The following is a 21,463-nucleotide window of genomic DNA, read 5'->3' as shown; positions in this document are numbered from 1 at the left end:
AGAAGCTCGCTCATTCTAACCAGCGTTTAAGTCTCGAAAATCAAAATAATACCCCACTGACGATTCCTCAACTTTCTACTTTTGTTTACAAATAGTTGTTCGGTATAAATGTAGCTCGAATTTGAGGAAACTTTCACTAAAATTACATCAGTATCGATTTGTCAAAGCTTTTTCACTAAAATGCTTTGTTACTGTGAAATACTATGCCTAAATTCAGTTAGTCTTTGCCAATATTTGCAAAGAATTTTTAATATTAAGTCTCGTTGATAGGATGTTAATTGCTTTGATTTTTAATTTTTTATTTTTACGGTGCGTAAATTGTATATTATTTTAACAATATTACAAAGATTACATTCTGGTCCGATACAGTATAGCTATAACCGTGATAACTAAGCGTGACGACGAATGTGTATAATAATTAAACAAACTAAATCTCAATTATATAATTCTAGAAAAATCCTTACACGATTCTATTAAGTAGCTGAATACGATAGCTGCAGCACAGAATGTCACAAGGTAACCAATGTCGCGATAGAAAGTAAAAGAAATATAGAACAGAGAATGAATTTGAAAAGCGGTACGTGCCATTTGTTGAACACTTACTACAAGTGACTTGAAAACTTTCGTATTTCGAGCTAAACTGTTTACAATACACAGTGCTTACACACGCTACGTACATAGATTTTTTTTCTTCTTATAAATAAAGTATATCAGATTCAACAAATGAACCACAATCACAGAATACCTACAAGCGCTGTCTAAACGATACTAAAAGCTTGTCAGAGTTTTTCCGAAATAGTTTACAAAATATAACAATTTTCCCCAACAATACTATATATATATTGAAATTCTTAAACTATAATTATTGATTTATTATTCAATACAAGTTTCGCATCGTATGATAATTCGTTTGTATCTCATTAATATCTATACATTTATATGTATAGATTTTAACATACGGTAAACGATGTTAATCGTACACACTGACGTATCTGGTTACAGATATAACCATCCGAAACTTGTGATGTGAAATGCATGAAATGACATACTGTGTGAAAAATTTCACCTGCATCTACATATCGCGTACACACACCCACACATAAACATTCTAACGCCTCAATCCGTAACATTTTTTTCTTCGCGTATTGGAATAGTTGTATTTCGATACTTGACATACACGCGTTAATCATTGACAAGTATTTACTTTAAGTCGACGATGGGCGGTACCAATTCAAATCGAACTCGATTTCCGTGAAATTTTACCAAATCGTCTTTTGCGGCGACGGAGAACTCGGTTTTAATAATATTTCCCGAAGATTATTCCCGCACCATCCGCTCTCGAGTTAATGGAACAAAGTTTGCTTAGTATATCCTTAGAATTCTCCAAGTCCCGCAGATTCTAATCTTTTCGCTAGTAAATACGCGCCTGGCAATCACTGTCGATGCCGATGTAAACAAGCCAGCCTCTCAGAATTCAGCCCTCGTTACGCATCATTGGCCACGATCCACCGACTCTCCTTATCGCCAATTGCAATTCCTAATCCTGCATGCGAGTCCTACACTACTCTACTCGACTGTGACTGACTTTGCCAAATTTCTCGGACAGTCGACGTTGCAGCCACGCAACACCGCGATGTGGAATGACAAAAGTTGCATCGGAATGACGGTAAGGATGCCTTGCAGGCAGTCTACGGTCTTCGGCACTTCCAATACTCTATCGGCAAGAGCAATCGTCTCCTTGTCTCCCTCCTCGCATATCACTATAGGTCTTCCTTCTCGGGCTGTTACTTGCTGGAGAGCGTTCATGCATTTCTGCGAAAATTTATAATTATTATACAGTTCATCGTGCGAGTATGGACGTCGAAAGTAACGAGCCGAGAAGCGGGAAAAGAGCTTCCTCGGACAAAACACCGGCGTTCGAAAAATTGTGTAAACGCTTACCACGTAAACGGGATCCCTCATGACGATCATGATGACGGGCATTGAATCGTCGACAAGAGCCAGAGGACCGTGCTTCAGTTCACCGGCCATTATTCCCTCGCTGTGCATGTAAGTTAGTTCCTTGACTTTCTGTGAAACAGAGAGAAAAATTTAGTGATAACCGGTCGTTGTGTCGAACGGTAGCTCACAATCAGTGTCGTCGATATGAACTCACGAGGGCGCCCTCCATGCACGTTGCGAAATTGTACCCTCTACCCATTATCAAAAGGGACTTGTGCTGGAACAGGGATTTCGCCAGTTCCTTGACCTTGTCGTCGAGCTTGAGAACCTCGCGAATGAGATTGTCGAGGTTCTTGAGTCCTTCGATGATCTGGAAAGAGAGAGACAGCGTCGTCAGAGTTACCAAAGCCGCCACGGCGTCCGCCAATCGTATAAAAATTCTCGTTCCGTCACCAACCTCGAGCCGTCTGTTTCCAAGAGAGATTCTGTCCTCGCTCATAACCAGAGCAAACATCACCAGAGATATGAACTGGGACGTGTAAGCCTTCGTACTTGCGACACCGATCTCGGGTCCGGCGTTTATGTGAACACCGCAGTGAGACTCGCGACATATGCTGCTGCCCACCGTGTTCGTCACACCGACGATTAGCGCTCCTCTACCCTTGCAGTAACGAAGTGCCATAAGAGTGTCCGCGGTCTCGCCTGTCGAGCAGAAACGTCACGTCCAGTTCCCGTACGTTCGAGACGAATTAAGGTCGGAATAAGAAAGTTGAACCTCTCCTTACCGGACTGCGATATGAAGAAGCAAACGTCGTCCCTGAAGACCGGTGTATTTCTGTCCAAAAAGTCGGAAGCGAGTTCGACCATCACCGGCAACTCCGTGAGCTCCTCGAGGAGCTGTCTGGTCGCCACTGCCGAATGATAGCTGGTTCCGCACCCGATAAGCATCAGTCTTCTGCACCTTTTTATCTCCGGTATGTAATCCTGAAGGATAGTTTGGTTATTCTCTGGTTTAGGGAGTTTGGGAATGGTTGGTGAAGCGCCGTTGTCGCGTTACTCACGCCACGTGCGACCCACCTTGATACCGCCAAGAGTCACGGAATCGTCCCGGAAATTAAGACGTCCCCTCATCGTGTTGACCACCGACTCGGGCTGTTCGAAAATTTCCTTCTGCATGAAGTACGAGTAGTTACCCTTCATTATTTGCTGAATTTCCATTTTCAAAGTGCATATCTCACGAGCGTGAGGGTCGTCCATCAGACGACGGAGACGATGGATGCAGAGCGCTCCGTCTTTAACCGCGGCGACATCGTCGTCCTGCGAATACACATCGAATCGGTTATCCAAGGAACGTCTTGTGCGGTCGTTCCAACCGCAAGCGGACAAAAGGAGAGAGATATTAATTACCTCGAGGAAAATTACTCTGTTGGTGTGTTCGATCACGGCGCTCGCGTCAGAGGCAAAAAAGTATTCGACCTCCTTGTCTTCGAGGGGTTGAAACTCGGACGTGCTGTCGCTGCGTGGAATAATTGGCAAATCCGAGCCTCTTCCGTGGGGGCGATGATCTGTTTCACCATTTTTCGTTAGTCCGAATCACTTAATGATGGGAAAAAGAATTTTCCTGCACTTGACAATTTCATTCGGTTTAAATTGCAACCGTCATCAAATGAAACGAATTTTCTTTTACATTCGATTAGTATTTACAAATGAAACCTTGGAAAACTTTCACTTCAAGAACTGAAACCCTTCAAAAAATCTCGCTGAACGTATTGCAATTGTGATGCCTGTGAAAATTCTTATGTGCAGGAATATTCTTTCGCCAAGTTTTGGTGAGAAAACTTAGTCCCAAGGAGGCTATCACACACATGTATATATATAAATATATATATATATATAATGAGCTATATATATATATGTGTGTGACAAAATGACACAACACGATTTTACGTAATGTGTACAATAGATTTTTGTAACACTACAGTGGCAGGTAACGAAATTTTTTGTCAACTTCCTTGGTATAATTTATTGAAATTTTGCGTTGTGTCATTCCAATATGCACCATCATGCTCTTTGACGCGTCTACCCCATGCCAGAAAGTAAGCGATTATTTGAATTTAACCATCTGCTTAAAGACCGCTTAGAATAGCCCAAAAAATGTAAAGGTAGGTGTATCAACTGGCAGATAAAAAAAATTGCAACGTACATAGTAAAAAAAAAACAAAAAAAAAATCATATACATCATTGAACTTAGGTAATTTATTAATAATTAAACCAAGTGATCTCGTTGTGTATAAAAGTATCGGATGTCAATAATTTACGAATACGATAATGTTGTCACAATCATCTCATACTGCGATTTTTTTTCTTTTTTTGACATTTATAAGTTACTGAATATTGATTATTTAGTCTTAAATTCAATTTATAATATAGGTATACGTATGTATACAATGTAAGTGTTTCGTACGTAGCGAAGGGATTGGACAAGTAATTCGGGAGCAAAATGAGATCATTTTGGAAAGAATTATGCGATATAAGCTCACTATAAGACGCAGCTGCTGCGGATGAAGTGTGATAGCAAGCGTTAAACGATTTTTATATGAAAAAAAAAGTTTGAAGCACGATTTGTTTACGTTGGTGAAAACAATTTTTTTTTTAAATTCAAAAAAACATCAAATGAAATAAATACATAAAACAAGAAGACGACAGAAAAAGAAGCACGTAAAAGGAACAATAGCAAAGGAGTAGCATAAAACTGAGTATAAAGTAATACCTTGGGGAGCTGTGTCACCTTCTGCAAATCAGGGAGAAAGGGGAAAAATAAAAAAAAACATTAGTCAGCAAACCATGCTAAAAGATATAAACATAACATAATACGGTACAAAACAGGAATATAGTTTTAAAAAAAAAAAAAAAAAAACACATGCAAAAATTCTATTTTCGAAACTATAACTGAGATTCGGAAAAGGACGAAGAATTTGGTTTTACCACATGTAGACCGTAATGATAAATCATCAATTGTCTAATGTTCGATGAATTTGAGAAAAACTGAATGAGCTATTTTTAAATAATACCTCATACATATTTTTCAATCACCTCGTCCTTCTCTGAATATTTTCAATCCGACATATACGTATAGAAAAAGATTCAGTGCTGAATGAGCAAATGAGAATGACACTGTATTAAATATGCAGTGACTTTAAAAACATTCCGTGAACGGTAATCACTTCATCAAATGTTCGTTCAGCACTGAGTGCAGCTCAATTACTTTCTACGCGTTTAAAATTGAGAAATTTTCAACACACAGACGAAGCAAAATAATTCAACAGAAATTCATTAGAAAAAAAAAGATATACATATATATATATATATACTATATATATGACAACAAAAACAAATCGACAAATCTCTAAGTGAACAAAATCATTTTACTACGGGACGAATTTATGGAGACGAATACAATTATGCTTCTTCCAGTATCTCTTTTTCGTCGGTATTTTTTTTTCAATAATCGGACGTGAAGTTTCAACGAGCATATCATCAGCAATTTGGTCCGTTACATCTATACTCCGTTCCTATCAGTTTTTCGATATTGACTATTCGTCTCGATTATACACTTGCAGTTACTCGCGTGATTTTTTGCACAAACAAACAAACAAGTTAATAGAAAAAAAGAATGGTTACACCGTGTTAAATATCAGGTGACGTAAAAACAAAGATGTGAGTATAATTATACATAGAACAATAATAGATTATTATTATTATTATTATTGTTGTTGTTATTATTATTATATTTTCGTGCAGTTTCACTCGCCGTTGGACAACATGTTCGGAATTGCGAAAGATAAACGTTGATTTTTCACGATGACCATATTGAAAGGTCGGAAATGAAGAATATCCGAAAACCGAGTAAATAACCAAGTAGACAGGCAAACAAGTCTCGATAAGTAAAAATTTGTAGCGAAGCGTATAATTGAGAGATAGGTAATAAAAAATTAGGATAAGAAATTATAAATGACGCAATCTTTTTACGTCATTCAACAATTTGCAACTTTATAAGATTAAAGTACTCAAATAGTGTGTATACCTTTGGCTTTGAGTGGGAAGTCATCTGTTCAGGCAGAAAGTTGGGGTGCAAATCGGGGACGATTCATGCAAAATAAACATTCTCATGTAGTATCCATATCAAAATTAGATAATTCTTTCAAATCTACGTATAAACCACTGGCAATTAGTATAATACTAATAATTGGAATCAACTCACTAAACACATAAACTAAACGTAATAAATCATATAACTACAATTGGCAACCTGCAGTTAAACGCAAATTTGTGAATATGTTATTTATTTATGCCGGTATTGGAGAGGACTCTGTATGTATTCGATAAAAAATTTCACCTGTATTCCAAAATTTTGATGCGCTAAATTTTGCAACATTTGCATTTTAGTTGAGTAATATTAGGTTCGCGAATAAAAAAAAAAAAATACCCATGTACAATTATTGAGTGAAATATTAATACTAATTTCATTTTACAATTAATTCCGGCTTTCTGCGGTGTTTCGAAGTAAATATAAAACATCTACACGAATGATTTCTGTTTACAATGAATGCAGAAGTTGTATGCGTACGATGATTCGTTAAAAATAAATTATCGTCTAATCATATGACATGGATACTCGGTGGCGCGTGCATCGTGAGATACCCGTGACGCAAATAGTGCAAAATATTAGTTTAGGCAGACGTGCGATGGGCAACTGTACAATTTGTTAGTATCGCGCGATTCGTTAGTTCTCTTTTTATTATTGCGAATTTACTTTAGTTCATGCGATCAATCTAGCGTTAATACGTGCAATACAAATCGTGCAAGGGTTGCGTTGAGTTAATACGATATGCGATAAGTTAGAAAAAGAACGCAATTATACGGCTATGTTAAATATGCAATTGTGGACGTGTATGTAACGTTATACATTTGGAACAGGGGAAAAGGAGATAATATTCGGGATATCAACCGATTAATCTACTGCTTATTTCAACTATTAATTTACAACTCTGACCGTGTATACATGTAAGCCTGTACGTATTTACAGCTTTGACGTATATGCCAATATAGTTCGTATAGAAGTATACCAAATAATTAATATTCTGTTAATTACAATGTCATTATTATTCCATCACCAGGTGTTTTTTTCTTTTTCTTTTCTTTTTTTTTTTCTTTTCTCTTCTTCATTTTTCGATTTTCATTTCTCTATGACCTCGCTCTTTCACAGCTCTTTGCTTTACCATCCGTCCGTAATCGTCGCCTGAGTATTCCGCCGTTCTTAAACATACTCAGGGAATAAAATTAAATATGCATACAGACATTTAGACGCCGTTTCTTTTATCTCTATCAGTTTTCTCCACTGATTCGACAGCTGGATACTTGAATTTAACACCGTTAATCTCCTCCTGATTCCACCCGTCAAATCAATCTATCGCTGTTCGCAAGTACATACTCGATTTTCTTATTAAGTGACACCTAACGCTGAAACCAAGTATCGTCAAACACTTGAAGTTTTTTCTTTCCTTCTTTCTTTACTTCAATTTTTCCGTCCTGCTCTAACCCACACGCCAGACCGCCAGATACTCACCCTTGCCATAAAGAATCGGTACGTGGTCGGTGGCGAGTCTAGTTTTGGTCTTGATACCAACTAGCAGAGGCGATCCTCGCCTAGTAGCGACACACTCACCGGGGAAATGTTTGCTCTTGAAGCAAAGAGCGAAAGCTCCCTCCTGATTCAACATACAATGGCAGAGAATTACAAGCCGTCTTATCGACAACGTCTCGAAACTTGGAACTTCTAAAACGCACCAATTGCTGAATCACTTGCTCGACCAATTCGCGGAACGAGTAGTTCGGATGCTGGGTCCACAGGTGATGAACAAGCTTCGCGATTACTTCAGTGTCCGTCTCGCTCTCGAAGCAGTAACCTCTGTGCTGAAGCAGGGTCTTCACTTCCTTGTAGTTCGTCACGATACCTGCGGTGTATGGAATTGGTATCAGTTTACGGATGCGGTCGATGTTTGTACGGACAGATTGCCACTTGCAGTTGAATTTTTATCACTCGCGAGTATCGAGAATCTTACCGTTGTGGACAACTACAAACGAGTGCTCGATGTCGGAACGCTGCGGGTGAGAATTCACTTCCGATGGAACTCCGTGAGTCGCCCAACGTGTGTGAGCTATTCCGACGTGGCTTAGCGTCGTTTCATCGAAGTCGAGCTTTTCGTCTGAGGGGGGAATAAAACGAAGAAAGTTATTAAAAGGGTTCCGTGTTCAATCGTTGGTCGGTATTAATTGCGACCAAGGCCTGCGGCATACTTTTCAAGATCTCGTCCTCCAACGCTTGAACCTTTCCTTGCTTCTTGATGACGGCGATGTCCTTTCCATCGCAAGAATCGAGTGCGACGCCTGCGGAATGAAAGGATCGTAATAAAGATTTATGGTAAAGATTAACAAACATATCTACATGCTACATCCCGTGTAAAAGAATGCAAGAAATACATTCAAAGTTTCGACCTTAAAACTTGTCGCTCGAATGAGAAAGGCTGCACCGATTTCGCGATTGAGAAAAAAAGAGAAAAAAAAAACTAATTCGAACGTCGCGAAGGCTGCGACAGGTTTTGGTTTTTCTTTACCCTCTTTCTTTTTTCTTATTAAACAAAGAAATGTCCTCGCGATATACGATAGAGGTATAAACATTTTTTTCACGTCGATATATTCTCTATAGTGTATTTACATATTATATTTCGTCTAGCTGAGAGTCTCGGTCAAAACCGCAAATTATTAGTAATTCAAATATTTGGGTGATTTACCGGCTGAATCGTATCCACGGTATTCGAGTCTCTTCAGTCCGCCAACAAGCAGCTCAAGAATTTCTTTCCTGCTCTTCGGCGTGAGATAGTTGAGGTACGCAAATATTCCTGCGGACAAGTATAATAATATAATAATATACAGAATTGAAACAACGCTAGATCGAAATTTGGACAGTCCCCTTGATCATGCTGCCAAATTTGATCCCCAGTCTCATGAATTATAATTTATTATTCAGGCTCGCAACCAAGGCTCTGCCTTTTGTCCCTCGTGTTCAATTTTTCAATGCTCCAAAGAGAGAAACCATATTTGTCTATGAAAAATAAAAGTTAATAAGATAATACAGATTATACAGTCTGTCATAATATTTGTTCGACATTTAACCGAACTTTTAACATTACACACGCCGGAGTTCTTTCTGTATACTCGACGAAATGTGAAACGGTAATCTCGTCAGGTTGCCAGTCATCTTAGAATGCCCGTGTCCTTGATAATTACTCTCAAACGGCGGCCTTTCGATTTCGGTAGAACTTTACATCTACACGTACCGAGGCGGCTACGGTGCCACATTCCCTTTCATCCATAGACGTTCCATTAGATACAAGCATAACGAACTAATGCCGAGAGAACGACAAGGTCAGAGAGAATGGTTCGCTAAGTGGTGGAACTCGATGTATTTAAACTATGGAATAACAAGAGTGAAAATAACCTCCGGGCGCTCTTCGAACAGTGAAACTAGATTCTCGGGTATCGAATTCTATCGAATGCACGACGAACCTACGAAAGAAACACGAGTGAGAGCTGATATGACACGATGCACTCGAGCTTTCTATGCTTCCTGATCGTAGCGATAGCTGCGGTAGAAAATATTCGTATACAGAATCGATTTTCCGGGCTGACGATAAGAATACGAGGAGTTGACGATCGCTCATTTTCGTTGCGACAATCAAGAAATTTGGAAAGAACAAGCTTCGACGGTTGTATTTAGGAGCTTTGAAGCCCGCCAAGAGTGGCACGTTGGTAATCCAAGATAATCCTGTGCCCAATCCGCCGGACACTCGTTCCGCTATCGCCTCATCAATTATACCCATACAATATACATACATGTGCAGGCAGCAGTTAAAGATCACGAGTGAAAAAAAACGAAAGCAAAAGAAAAAAAAAAATGGTTGCCATCGGATTTTCGCTATCGACGGCTGGCCTTCGTCGCGTTGCTAATAATTCCACTGAAAAAGTATTTTAAACAGTAAATACCGATCGTTTGTCACGCGTATCGACTGCCCAAGTGTCAAGTGCGAGCAACGGTATGAACTCACAGTGAACGTCGTATCAATTGTCCTTGTACTTCCAGCGATTCCGGTTCCCGGTTTTCACCCGCCACGCAGAGCTGGAATATCCATGGACAGTGAACAGTGCCACGTTTGTTGTGAGCTGGGCTCATCCGCCCGAATAACAGCCCCAAGCCTTTCTTTCTTCGACGTCACTGTTCGCTGTCCATGATCCTCTTAAAATTCCACGTAAGGCTTGTTTTTCATCGTGAACAAGCCGCTCGCAGGTGAAGGTATAAATTTATGGATAACGCGACTCTCTCTCTCTCTCTCTCTCTCTCTCTCTCTCTCTTTCTCTCCGTCTTTCTCTTTCTCTTTCTCTTTCTCCTTCTCTCTCCGTTACTGCAAAGGTGAGCCGGTCGTCGGATCATCAGCCTGAACCCGGGTAACTTTGAACCAAAGAATTTCCGTTGCGAACTGGCGAAAGGACGACGAGTATTAAGATTCAAGACTGTCGCTGGCAGACAACGCTGCAGCCAGCTCTTCTTCGATTCGGACTGTCAATGAGTTTAGCACTGTCGCTTTGCATTTCGCGACGGGATAATCGTCCCTATTCGTAGTAGTGGAATAGCAACCAGGCCTCTGATATCTTCTGACCTTTTTTTCCCGGAATCTTTATCTCAATGTATTCGTTGGTGCAGGATCCGCGAGATGATAAACAATATGTCGAGTCACTTAGCCATTCTGAATTGTTATCAACAATTTTCGCAGGAGTAGGCAACTCCTGGCGATGAATCAAAGACTTTGAAGCAGCGGTATAAAATACACTGTTCAAAATTGGTATGTACCAATGTCACTAATTATTGCCGTCATCGAGCGTTTTCCACTGTTTCATGTACCTACGTACCGTGTACGATATCTATCGACAATAAATGCGATATCGATCTCGTATCGCGTTTTGATGATCGCGGCACGAGGATGGGACATAATAAATCGATTAGTGTTTAATGGCGCATATTGCACAGCGGCATGAATACATGAATGCTGTTTACTCTTATCGACTAAGCCAGGTAGGCTAATATCGTTGTATCCTACCCAATATAATAATAGTCTGAAGATCAGGTATTCCGATTGAATTTTGCTTTTTTCAAAAAGCGATAAGCTGCGAGACTTTTAACCATCAAACATTCGCGGTGCGGTTCTATTTCGCTGTGACATTATATTACACCGAAAGTCTTACGACAGCCATATCCCAGAAAATGTTCCGTCTCCTATCCGCGATTCAAACTTATTCAGGCTCGAAAAATCACCACCGTAAATTTCGTCACCGAGGGAGACGAACTGTAATAACGATATTTGAAACTTGTAGGTTAATAAGTGAAAGGGAAACTTGCCGCTGCACTTACCGCCGGTATAGGACTCCCGTTATATCACGTTGCATAAAAAATATACCGCTATTATAGCCACAAGGTATACTCGTATAGGCGCAAAACCGCGCGGATATGCTAAAATCTCGCTAATACGTAATAATTGCGGCATGAGACGCGGGTGTAAATTTGCTCGATGCACGCAGACACGCTCGGAGCACGTATTGCCCAAACTTTCGCTCACAGCCACACACGACCGATAAATTTATTATTACATGTGAATAAAAGAGAAAAAAGTAACCGAACCCGAGTTTGCGGGCAGAATAGTATATTTAATTTATACCTTAAACATAGTTACAAATATTTAAATATTTTCTTCGTCAAGGACTCGCAGTAAAAAATCCGTCGAACCTTGTCATCTTTGCTCTGTTGATGAATAATTCAATTTTTCTTTGTGCGACAGAAGAAAAAAATAAATAAATAAATAAAAAAAGTCTACAAATATCACATTGATCTCTTTGTGAATAGTTCAAAGGGTGAATAGTTGTAGACTCGGTAATTCGTTTCTCGGCTTACCTCTGGCGAGATTTTATCATCGGATCTCGTTTTCACTGTCAATTCGATGACTGTCCTGATTTTAGTCCAATGATTAAATAACATTTGAGATAGCAAATTATCGAGAGATTGATCTTAAGACTTACCATACCCACATGTTTTACTAGCAATCCTGACGATATGTGTATATCAGGTATTCGCGACAAAGAGAGATGCTTCTCTCGATAAAATCATGTGGCCAGATAAATCTTATCCAAAATTAGGTACGACGTAATGGATCTATAAGACGTTTAACAATGTCCCGCATTGTCAGATGCGAGTCAGTCTCTACGACTACAGATCCACGAGATACGATAAAACATATCATGCCCATCCACTTGAAACGTATGTATCAAATATTTTCACAAGTAGATTTTTCGGGGTTCTCTTTTTTCCCCCGCACCACTCATATTAGTTTTTTTATTATTATTGCTCTCATTATTGCTATTATTATTGTTGCTGTTTTATTTTTTCCGACATTGACACACGTTCCGATTTCGTGTTTTGTTCTTCGTCACGATGAATACGATGATTAGGATATCAATGGCAATTCATGACAAAACGAACATTGATGAAAAAATTTTAATGTATGTGGTATACACGAGCAAAGGGGAAAATATCTTTACAAATATAGATTATCTAGTGACATTTTTTTCTTTTTTTTTTCTTTGCAATTTTGCTGATCTGTTAAAAAATTGACGCGCTAACTTTGTTCGGTAATGCAGGCACGTAAAATATGATACACCGATAGAAATATCTTCACGTCTCTTAAAATGTTTATAGACTCCGGTAGAGATGTGATTGAGGAAACTTTCTAAATTATCAATATACATATATATATATATATATATTCATGCACGCCTTAATAATGTTAGCCAGTGAAACTTCAGTGCCCCCGATTATACAACATTATACACACGTCTATAAAATGTCTTGCATGTAATATTGGAATTATTTAATTGAGAAAAAAAAAAGAAAACCAGCGTAACGATATAACGATTGTTGGTAATGTTTTTATTTTGCTGAGACAAAATTTGCTAACCTTTCTGCAATGATCAACAGTGTATCGGCTGGGCGATATTACGTTACAAACGGAACGTGACGCCGTGTTTTCGTTTCCTATCCATCGCCGTGATCCACATTCTTTGCTTTGCCTCGCAACTCGCATATTTATACCCTCGTCATAAAATATGAGTTGATAAAGCACCGTAATTCACGCTCATATTTTATTTTTTTCAGGGAAACTCGCACGCGTTATTACTCACTGCACGACGAGACGGCGGAAAACGTGATGAAATAAAATCGCATTCGTTACACAGCTGTGGCTTAGTTAGGCGATTACATGCTGCCGGTGCTTGCAGTGTAGGAGGAAGATAATTTTCAATTTCGAGGCCCTTCATCCCGGTTCTACAAACTGTCGCAGAACACGTGAGTAAAATGACAGAAGAATCTGTCGTAATTATGTTGCAGTCGTTAAGATTTTTATCAATTTCGACTTTATATATATATATGTCCATGATTATCGTTTATTGTAAGTCATTTTTGTCCATCAAAGGATATTGTGTCGTGTCTCGGCAGGTACTGCAATCAATTATTCGCTGTTATTGCACTGCAGCTTTGTGATAATCGGAATTATTCTTAATGCAAAATACGTGTATACAGATAAAGGGTCGTTGATTGTAAAGATAATAATAATGTGCGTCGATCGGAATAATCCTATACTTTTCTTCTTTTTTTAATCTTTTGTTACAATTATCGATCAACACGCGCAGCGTATCGCATCTTATATACAGCAAAATTTCCATCCCGACTGAAACGATCGTAAAACAATTTTACTTTCGGTTCAAATTGCGCCTCGTTTAATTAAAATAATTCATACTCCACTTCAAGCAGTCAGATATTGATTGATCTGATTAGAACGTTGATAAAACAAAAAAAAACAACTTATTCTCTTTCGGTCTATGACCGAATAAATTTGAATCGAATCACCGCATAAGGCGTGTAAATTTGCGATTATTGAAACGAATGCGTCACCCACTTTTGACTCTTTCGAAACTCTGCTTGTCAGAATTCAGTCACCGACGTGTCTTGACTAATTTCAGCTCCACCGATTATCATTCGATAGGCCATTATTTATTATTGATATTTCGATTAACTCACGTCTACTCTGGCTCTGAAGCGTGAAGGAAAGTTAACGAGAGCTGCATCGCCCGTGTATGGTTTTCAAAAAAAATAGAGGGGTTCTTGATTTTCTAACTTAATTATTAATTCGTCGTTATCGTATAATTTTGTTTGATTTTCTCGAAGCATATTTCGAATTTGGAAATTATTTATTTTTCACTTGTGAGAAATTTTGCGTTTAGGTTTAGCCAATTGACGAGCGAGTTACGCAAAGGATCTGATCTGTGTAGAAAACGAACTAGCAGCTTGTAATGTATTTTCACTTTCGTAGATGCGAGTTGCTTAAATTTCAAAGAGAGAATGATAAACGAGGTATAACGAACCGTGCAAAGTTGGTCATCGAAGTTTCTTCCTACAATTAGACATTTTTTATTTTTAACGGTTTCAATTCCTGTAAAGAAATTTTTTCACTCGTCTCGGTTCAGGTCGATATTCATGTTATACCTGTACGTATGCGGCGGCAAGTATTACGCCATTTTACTCGTACCCACGTGCGTTTCGAACCAGCGTTCTAAAAATAATTCAACCCAAACTCAGGCATAACGAAGATACGTTGAATTTCACTTTCTTGTATTTCGATATGCACGAATCTAGTTGTACTCGAGTCTCTTATCTCTTTTTCGTTAACGTATAATCGTTATACGGACTAACGTGTCGAACGATAGCCTTGCAGGCATAAAAATTTTGTCGCATATTATTTCTCTTTTTATTGCTCACTCGATCTTGGATATTTCAAACGTTACGATAGTGAGCACGGTTTTTCATCCACCACTTCTTTCCACTAGTTGATTTTTCACATTCCGAGACCGGTTATTACGTTAAATTCGCCGTGCATATTCATGCCTCTCTCGAAATAATTCACACCGGTGATTATCGTCAAGACTAACGTATTATACCCTCCCGAAACGATAATTTATTTAATCATCGCAAAATTCCACGCTTTCAAATGCAGCGTAGGTATTACATGTACAAACGACTCAAACACGAAAGGTTGCCCATTCTTTTCGCCATTTCGATACATGCTTTAACTGTTTTTACATGCTTGGCCAGTTGATTAGGATAATTAGATTTATACACAGTGTTCGAAAAAGGGGGAAAAAAACTGTGATACTAAAATTCGTTATATTGGAACGATACGATATAAGAATATTATTTATGGCATTTTAGAAATTTTCCGAAAATATTGCAGAAAAGAGTGACATTCAAGCGTTAATTGGGGTGCCGGTATAACGTCAAAGAGACCACGCAATATATATGACAATTTATACTCAATTAGGGTATATAAGTCCGACTTGAAAACTAAGGGAATGCTTATCGGGCAGAATTCATTCGATAGTAATCTAGCATTGAAAGTACGACAAAGTACTCAATGCCAGACATTATCTATATATACACACGACGAATCACGAAGTCCAGATTGATTCCAAAAGCCTGAACTGCTTTATATGGTTATCAAACCGCCCAACAATCTCTATTATAATTTTACCCCTCCTTGTTGTGTTTGGTGCATGAATTTTTTTCCCCACGGGATACCAGATAAAGATAACCTTGACATTTTTCTTCGTAAACTTTGTTTAATGTCAAAGGAACTGTATAAATTATACGTAAAATGTAATTTAAATCCACGTGGCTCCTATTTCAAGCAATTTTCGATGCATCGTATAATAAATCGAATAAGTGTCATTTCTATACGTATATATATATATATATATTTGTCAAAGTAGCTGCACGGGGTTCAAGTAAGTAGCTGGTATACCGGTTTTCAACCGGTTTTAGAGTGTAATGCCAACAACTTTACATACGGGCGCATGTAAATGCTTGCACGCAGTCACACGTATAAATGGTATACGTGATGGTCGTGCTTCGGGGTGGACGTCACACCCCATCGCAATACTTTTTCATCCTCGATCGCGTCCGATCTCCGGTCTCTTGGCACATTACACCAGGGCTTTAAATGTCAGCCACTCATTCCTTGGACATGCCAGGCTCTCGCTCTCCTCTCGCCCCTGCCATATGCGTGTATTTTCCACACCTACATCCGTCTCCACACATCCATACCTGCCTTGGTTGCTCCGAAACTTTCACTCTCGCGTTATAACGCGCGCTGCTGATAGAAATGCCACATTGGCCATTGCCGAACGATTCGGATTTTGCAATATGTCGGCGACAAAACCGAGAACCCGCTGACGTGCAGATTCGTTATCTCTTTATTTTCCTGCCACGAAGTCTCTCTTCTTTTATCCAATATTTGTTATTACGTACTTTCGTCCGCAGTTGTGGATTGCGGAAATTATTATATCGTTCGTTTACTGTTGAATGGTCACGATCGAATCCTCGGAATCGTTACATTAATAATGATAATAATTTATACGCTAAACTCTGATATTATCTCAAGTCGGGGCTGACTGACTGTTAGCGAGCTGCTCAATCGTGTGGCAAACACCAACTTTGGGACTCTAATCAAAGCAAACAAATTTTTCACAACTGAGTTCGTACAACCTGCGGACTTTCCACTCGGCTAAATCTAACGTTGGTGATATTTTTTATTTTTTTTTAATACACCACACACTGCGTAGTTGAATTTTTACTTTATAAAAAATTCCCTCTTCAAGTGTTACGTAGTTGTACAGATGATCTGCAGGTGGATTTTAAATCTCATGCTGAAATTTCCATCGCGATATAATTATCGGCCAGCTGCCAATTAGTCAATTATTTTCGAAGATTCATGAAACTTTGTTCAACTATTCGATACATCGAATCCGTTCCGAAGAATTCTTTGCATTTAATATCACAATATGTATTATTGTACAAAAATTTCATGCCCATTTATCAGTGTGCAAAGAAATGAAAGGTTCGAAAGTGGCCGGTAGCGCAAATAGCTGCGGTATGATTCACTGTCAGTTTGATCGAATGTACCGTACTTATACAAGTAAGAAAATTCTTAATCTTTATCTATGTTAACTTCATTATAATGTCGTAGTGTAAAGTTTTATCTGCTTTTTTTTCTTTCTATATTTTCCGGCACGGGTATAGCTGAGCGTGCAATTCGCTCTTCGTATATAATTTTCCACTGCGTGTCAAAGTTGAAACTCCAATACGTGCGTTCTATTCCTATCTTTGCAAGACTTGCGGCATAAATATTTAGAGCTTTACATGCACGTATACGAAAATCAAGTATACACGTTACGACGACGAGGAATTGCGTCAGTGAAAAAATCCACCCACTGCAGGCGAAGACGGTTCTATAAATTACGAATGGCGGTGATGATATTATCATGGGATATCAATATAATTATATAATTGTTACACATTCGACAACTCTGCGCGGATGCGGATAAATCTGTGTTACTGTTAGTGTGGCCGAAATCATGGTCTGTGCTGAGGCAGAGAAATGTGCGCATATGCCTGCAATACCGACCTGATTCCCTATCTCGTTTCCTTCCGTTCCGTCGAAGTTTAGGAGGATTTCTACTTTGGACGTGGCGATAAAAGTAGCGCAGGAAAAGAATTGATAACGTTGCCACAAAGTAAATTCGCTGTATTTTTACTGAATCGTGAAAAACAGCGAACGATAATGCGCACGTTTTCATGTACTGTAAAAATTCGAACACTATGGCGAGAAAAAAAAAATCGTAATTGATATTCTATTTTCGCGATTCTATTTAAATAAAGAAATTTGCCTGTACGGTTCGACCAAGTGAGAGAAATTTTTCAGACACTCAATCGGATAACAGAGGGTATAAGATTTTATGGCAACAGATTCTAAATTACATACATACATTACGTGCGTGCACGTTATGTGAAATAATTATTAAACCAATACGTGTTTCTTTTGTTCGTTATCGAGTAATTGCAATTTATACATTTAAAGGCTGATGCATTAAAAAAACAAAAGTATTTGGCACTGATTAAATCCTCCGAAAGTAAATGAGAATATAAAAATGACGACGTTTCGAGTGACGCATTCATAAATTCCAAAGTAAAGAACGGTCCGACGATTAATATCAGTGATAACGTTTACACGTCGTTCTAAAGATAATGAAAATTATCAATAAACGTGATTCTAGTTATTATTCAAAATTATTAGTCACGTTTTTTTTTTTTGTTTTTTTTTTTTTCGATTATCCCCGTGCTACAACGATTCGTGTTTTAATTAATCACACCAGATGAACGATTATGCGGATCAACGATGATTGTACGTTTGTATATAATAATTCGGTCAAAATAATTTATTCTTGATAAAAATTTGTCGAACATCAATTACGAACAGCTTCATTATGCACGTTACTGTAAAATTCCGGGCGTTTAAATTCCATAACATTCACCCATACAATTATAAATCTTTTTATTTTTTATTTATTTTTTTTAAAAGTACGATCGACGCATCGTATACACGTAAATCGAGTTTCGGTAAAAATTTCTATCGCAGAGTGTTGCGTCGAATCGAATAACGTTTCGACGTTGTTTCTTCTCTTGGATTGAAAAAATCAACGATAACGTTTCGCATTCCGTAAATCTTTGTCAGGTTTCCCCAACCGTGGGACAACTATCCTTAAACATCTGTTCGAAAAAGCGTGCGACAAACTTGTAACGCGTGGGATTCGTAGTGCGCGGGTTTTTTTCAACCGACGATACGTCTACAACCCACCGTAACACGTATACGCGCAGTTGTACGGACGTGAAGAAGCGAGGGCGCAGGCACTTGATTGACTCGATTCCGTGGCGTTTCGCGTATTACGTCAATTTCGACTTACCGCACATGCTGTCGATTTGTTGTCACTCGGTCAGGCGCCACGTAGATACAGAGTAACTCGATTAAGCGAGACGGTACTGACTCCTTGCAGCCTTGCAGGCATCTGAGCCGATACGCGGCTCGTTGCACACTTTTTATGGCACGCGTATACGCGAACACGACGCTTCATTGACAGCCCTGCCGCTGGCCGCACCTGCTGTTTTCTATGTATGCGTTGAAACCGTCCAACACGGCTTTGCCTTACGCTCAGCCGCCGCCGCACGAAACTGTCGCGTCAATCGCACCGCGGTTCCGTCCGTAAATTCGATTCTACCGACGACCCGTAACTTGTTAGTTATTTTTTTAAAAATTATTTTCCTTCAACTTTTAAACCCCTTCTGCACTTTTTTCCGGACCATTTGTATGGTTTTTTTTTTTTTTTTATTCACGAGCGTCGTACTTTTTTTTTCTATTTCCCTGAATCTCTCAAATTTTTATGCAATTTTTTCACAGCCGTGCGGGTATTTGATGTTATTTTGCAATCGTTGCGACTCACACGGTGCCGTTTGAAATACCGAGGCGGCCATTACGGATGCTGATAATCGAATCGTGTTTTACTTAATTCGTACGTATATTTTATTTCTGTATTATCGAACGACGATTTTCTCGGCGTTTTTAATGCAGTTTTAAATTGAGCGTATCACGAACGTGAATTTATCCAGCGATTGATCGTTTTTTAATATCTAGTCAACTGTGGAAATGATCAGAATATATTGATTCGTGGTTCGACGAACGTTTCGAAATTATAATTTTTTTCTTTTTTTTTTTTCTTTTTTTTATACAATCAATTACCGTAGCTGGAATGCGGAACCAGATGCTTCAAAATATGATATGCATCTATAACAAAGACTTATTCAAGTTCGTCATGACACATACAATCCGATCATTCGATTTATTGCCTTTGAAAACATACAGATCTGTTGTATAGGTATTATATAGGTACGGATATAGTTTACCGAGTTTAACGCTGTCTAAGGAAGTTCAGTAAAAATTTGAGATATTATAGAATATATATATTAATATCGAAGTGATAAATAATTAATTTACACTTGAAAAGATAGAACACCACAGTCACTATACCGAAAACAATATGTTTTTCCTTAATCCTACTCGTGAACTAATTATTTTTATTACGTGTAGCTTGAAGTAATAATCGTAGAGTGCGCAAATAGTGTAATTTGTTTAGCAAACGCACCTAATAGTATGCATAATCTATACGTTTTTTAACTTTGATTCGATAGGTTGCGTTTAATTTAGTTAATTTTTTGTACATATCATTAGGTGTATCAAGATTGAGCCAAGTATTAATTGTTATGTGTATTTAACTTAGACGGTATAATCTCTTCATCATCATTATCGGCTTTATTACTATTATTATTATTATTAGTTCTTTCATTAGTTTTGACATATTTTAATATAAATATATGCGTTATCCCGCTAATATGATAGTTAATATCTATTTATTATACGTGTAACAGGAAATGCTCTCTCTCTCTCCCCACTCTCTGAATGCGTCAAACATACCTGTGAATAATACCTTATATACTGACAACAAATCCTAAGCCTTGCGGTAATTATTTATTGGTTCATCAATACAAACAATAATCATTCGTCTACTTTATACAATTAAATTCAATGTTATTTCTATACTATTATTGTTATTATTACTATTATTATTATTACTACTACGTTTATTACTTTTTTGAAAATATTCTACCGCGGATTTAATGTACCACTCAATATTTTATACAGGTGTACAATATACGTGAATTTCGCACATGCGGTGTGTTCGCACATTCCACGGGAACATATCACTTATAGTTATCCGAATATCAACAAAATCCTGCCTCGGTTACGAGAATAGAAAAATAAGTTTATACCAGTGCAGTTTTACTTGCACTAAGGAAATTTGATAAGTGGGTATAAATTTTTCTATACGAATATACTTTTCATGACAGGAATAGTTGATATTTTGTCATACATGAGTTGGGATTTTCTTAAATGTCATTTCGGACGAAGCATATTGATGATTATTTCTTCCAACAACTTTGTTCGTCAATCATAAAAATTCCAGAGCAATAGCGATATTGAGCGAGATTCACCATCCTTTCCGTGGCACGGGGAATCGCCTTCTGGAGAGTTTCTTCGCACCGAATAATCGTAAATTTCCAAGTCGTGGTACCCAGGTTTCACGATTCATTTTTAATAATAATCGTTTGCACTTGCTGCGTCAATATGTAGTACTGAAATTCGCGAAAAAAAAAACGGTTACAACTTTACACTGAAAAGCAAGGTGCCTCGTACAGCCGTGGTGAAATTGCGATGTTATACAAGTGGCCGTTGGTTTTTAATCATTTTTCTGGCGACACTTTTCCTGCACTTTTCTTTACAAACCTAAATCATTCTGTCTTATTGTAATTCGAAGTCCAACGGAGAACATGTATAGGATGTCTCTCTTTCAAATATCGTTA

General features: G+C 38.2%; 1 protein-coding gene across 4 annotated transcripts; it reads right to left on the bottom strand.

The window, feature by feature from the left end:
• Positions 1–282: 282 nt before the first annotated feature.
• LOC124302262 (glutamine--fructose-6-phosphate aminotransferase [isomerizing] 2-like) lies at positions 283–19,110 on the bottom strand. 4 transcript variants are annotated; one of them, XM_046758216.1, is made up of 15 exons: positions 18,955–19,110; positions 8,793–8,900; positions 8,299–8,388; positions 8,064–8,207; positions 7,789–7,955; positions 7,568–7,709; positions 6,026–6,049; positions 4,712–4,732; positions 3,349–3,506; positions 3,019–3,258; positions 2,727–2,925; positions 2,399–2,643; positions 2,156–2,311; positions 1,942–2,070; positions 283–1,812 (listed from the first exon to the last, which is right to left on the bottom strand). In XM_046758216.1, exons 1-15 carry the CDS (start codon positions 18,959–18,961, stop codon positions 1,567–1,569), a joined length of 2,076 nt encoding a protein of 691 aa, XP_046614172.1. In that variant the 5' UTR covers positions 18,962–19,110; the 3' UTR covers positions 283–1,566. The 4 variants fall into 4 exon arrangements, with proteins under 4 accessions (XP_046614172.1, XP_046614183.1, XP_046614190.1 ...); XM_046758227.1 differs by lacking the exon at positions 4,712–4,732; XM_046758234.1 differs by lacking the exon at positions 6,026–6,049.
• Between the last annotated feature and the right edge of the window lie 2,353 nt (positions 19,111–21,463).

This window comes from Neodiprion virginianus, chromosome 1 (genome assembly GCF_021901495.1).
Source record: "Neodiprion virginianus isolate iyNeoVirg1 chromosome 1, iyNeoVirg1.1, whole genome shotgun sequence".
NCBI classification, from domain to species: Eukaryota; Metazoa; Arthropoda; class Insecta; order Hymenoptera; family Diprionidae; genus Neodiprion; species Neodiprion virginianus.
Note: the sequence above shows the minus strand (reverse complement) of the source record. Positions and strands in the feature narration are given on the sequence as shown.

Excerpts from the sequence above, each read along its gene's own strand:
- LOC124302262 (XM_046758216.1), bottom strand. Across the intron at positions 4,733-6,025 it reads CTTCCCACTCAAAGCCAAAG|AAGGTGACACAGCTCCCCAA; the intron begins GTATACACACTA and ends CCTGATTTGCAG. Across the intron at positions 2,071-2,155 it reads CGTGCATGGAGGGCGCCCTC|AAAGTCAAGGAACTAACTTA; the intron begins GTGAGTTCATAT and ends TCTGTTTCACAG.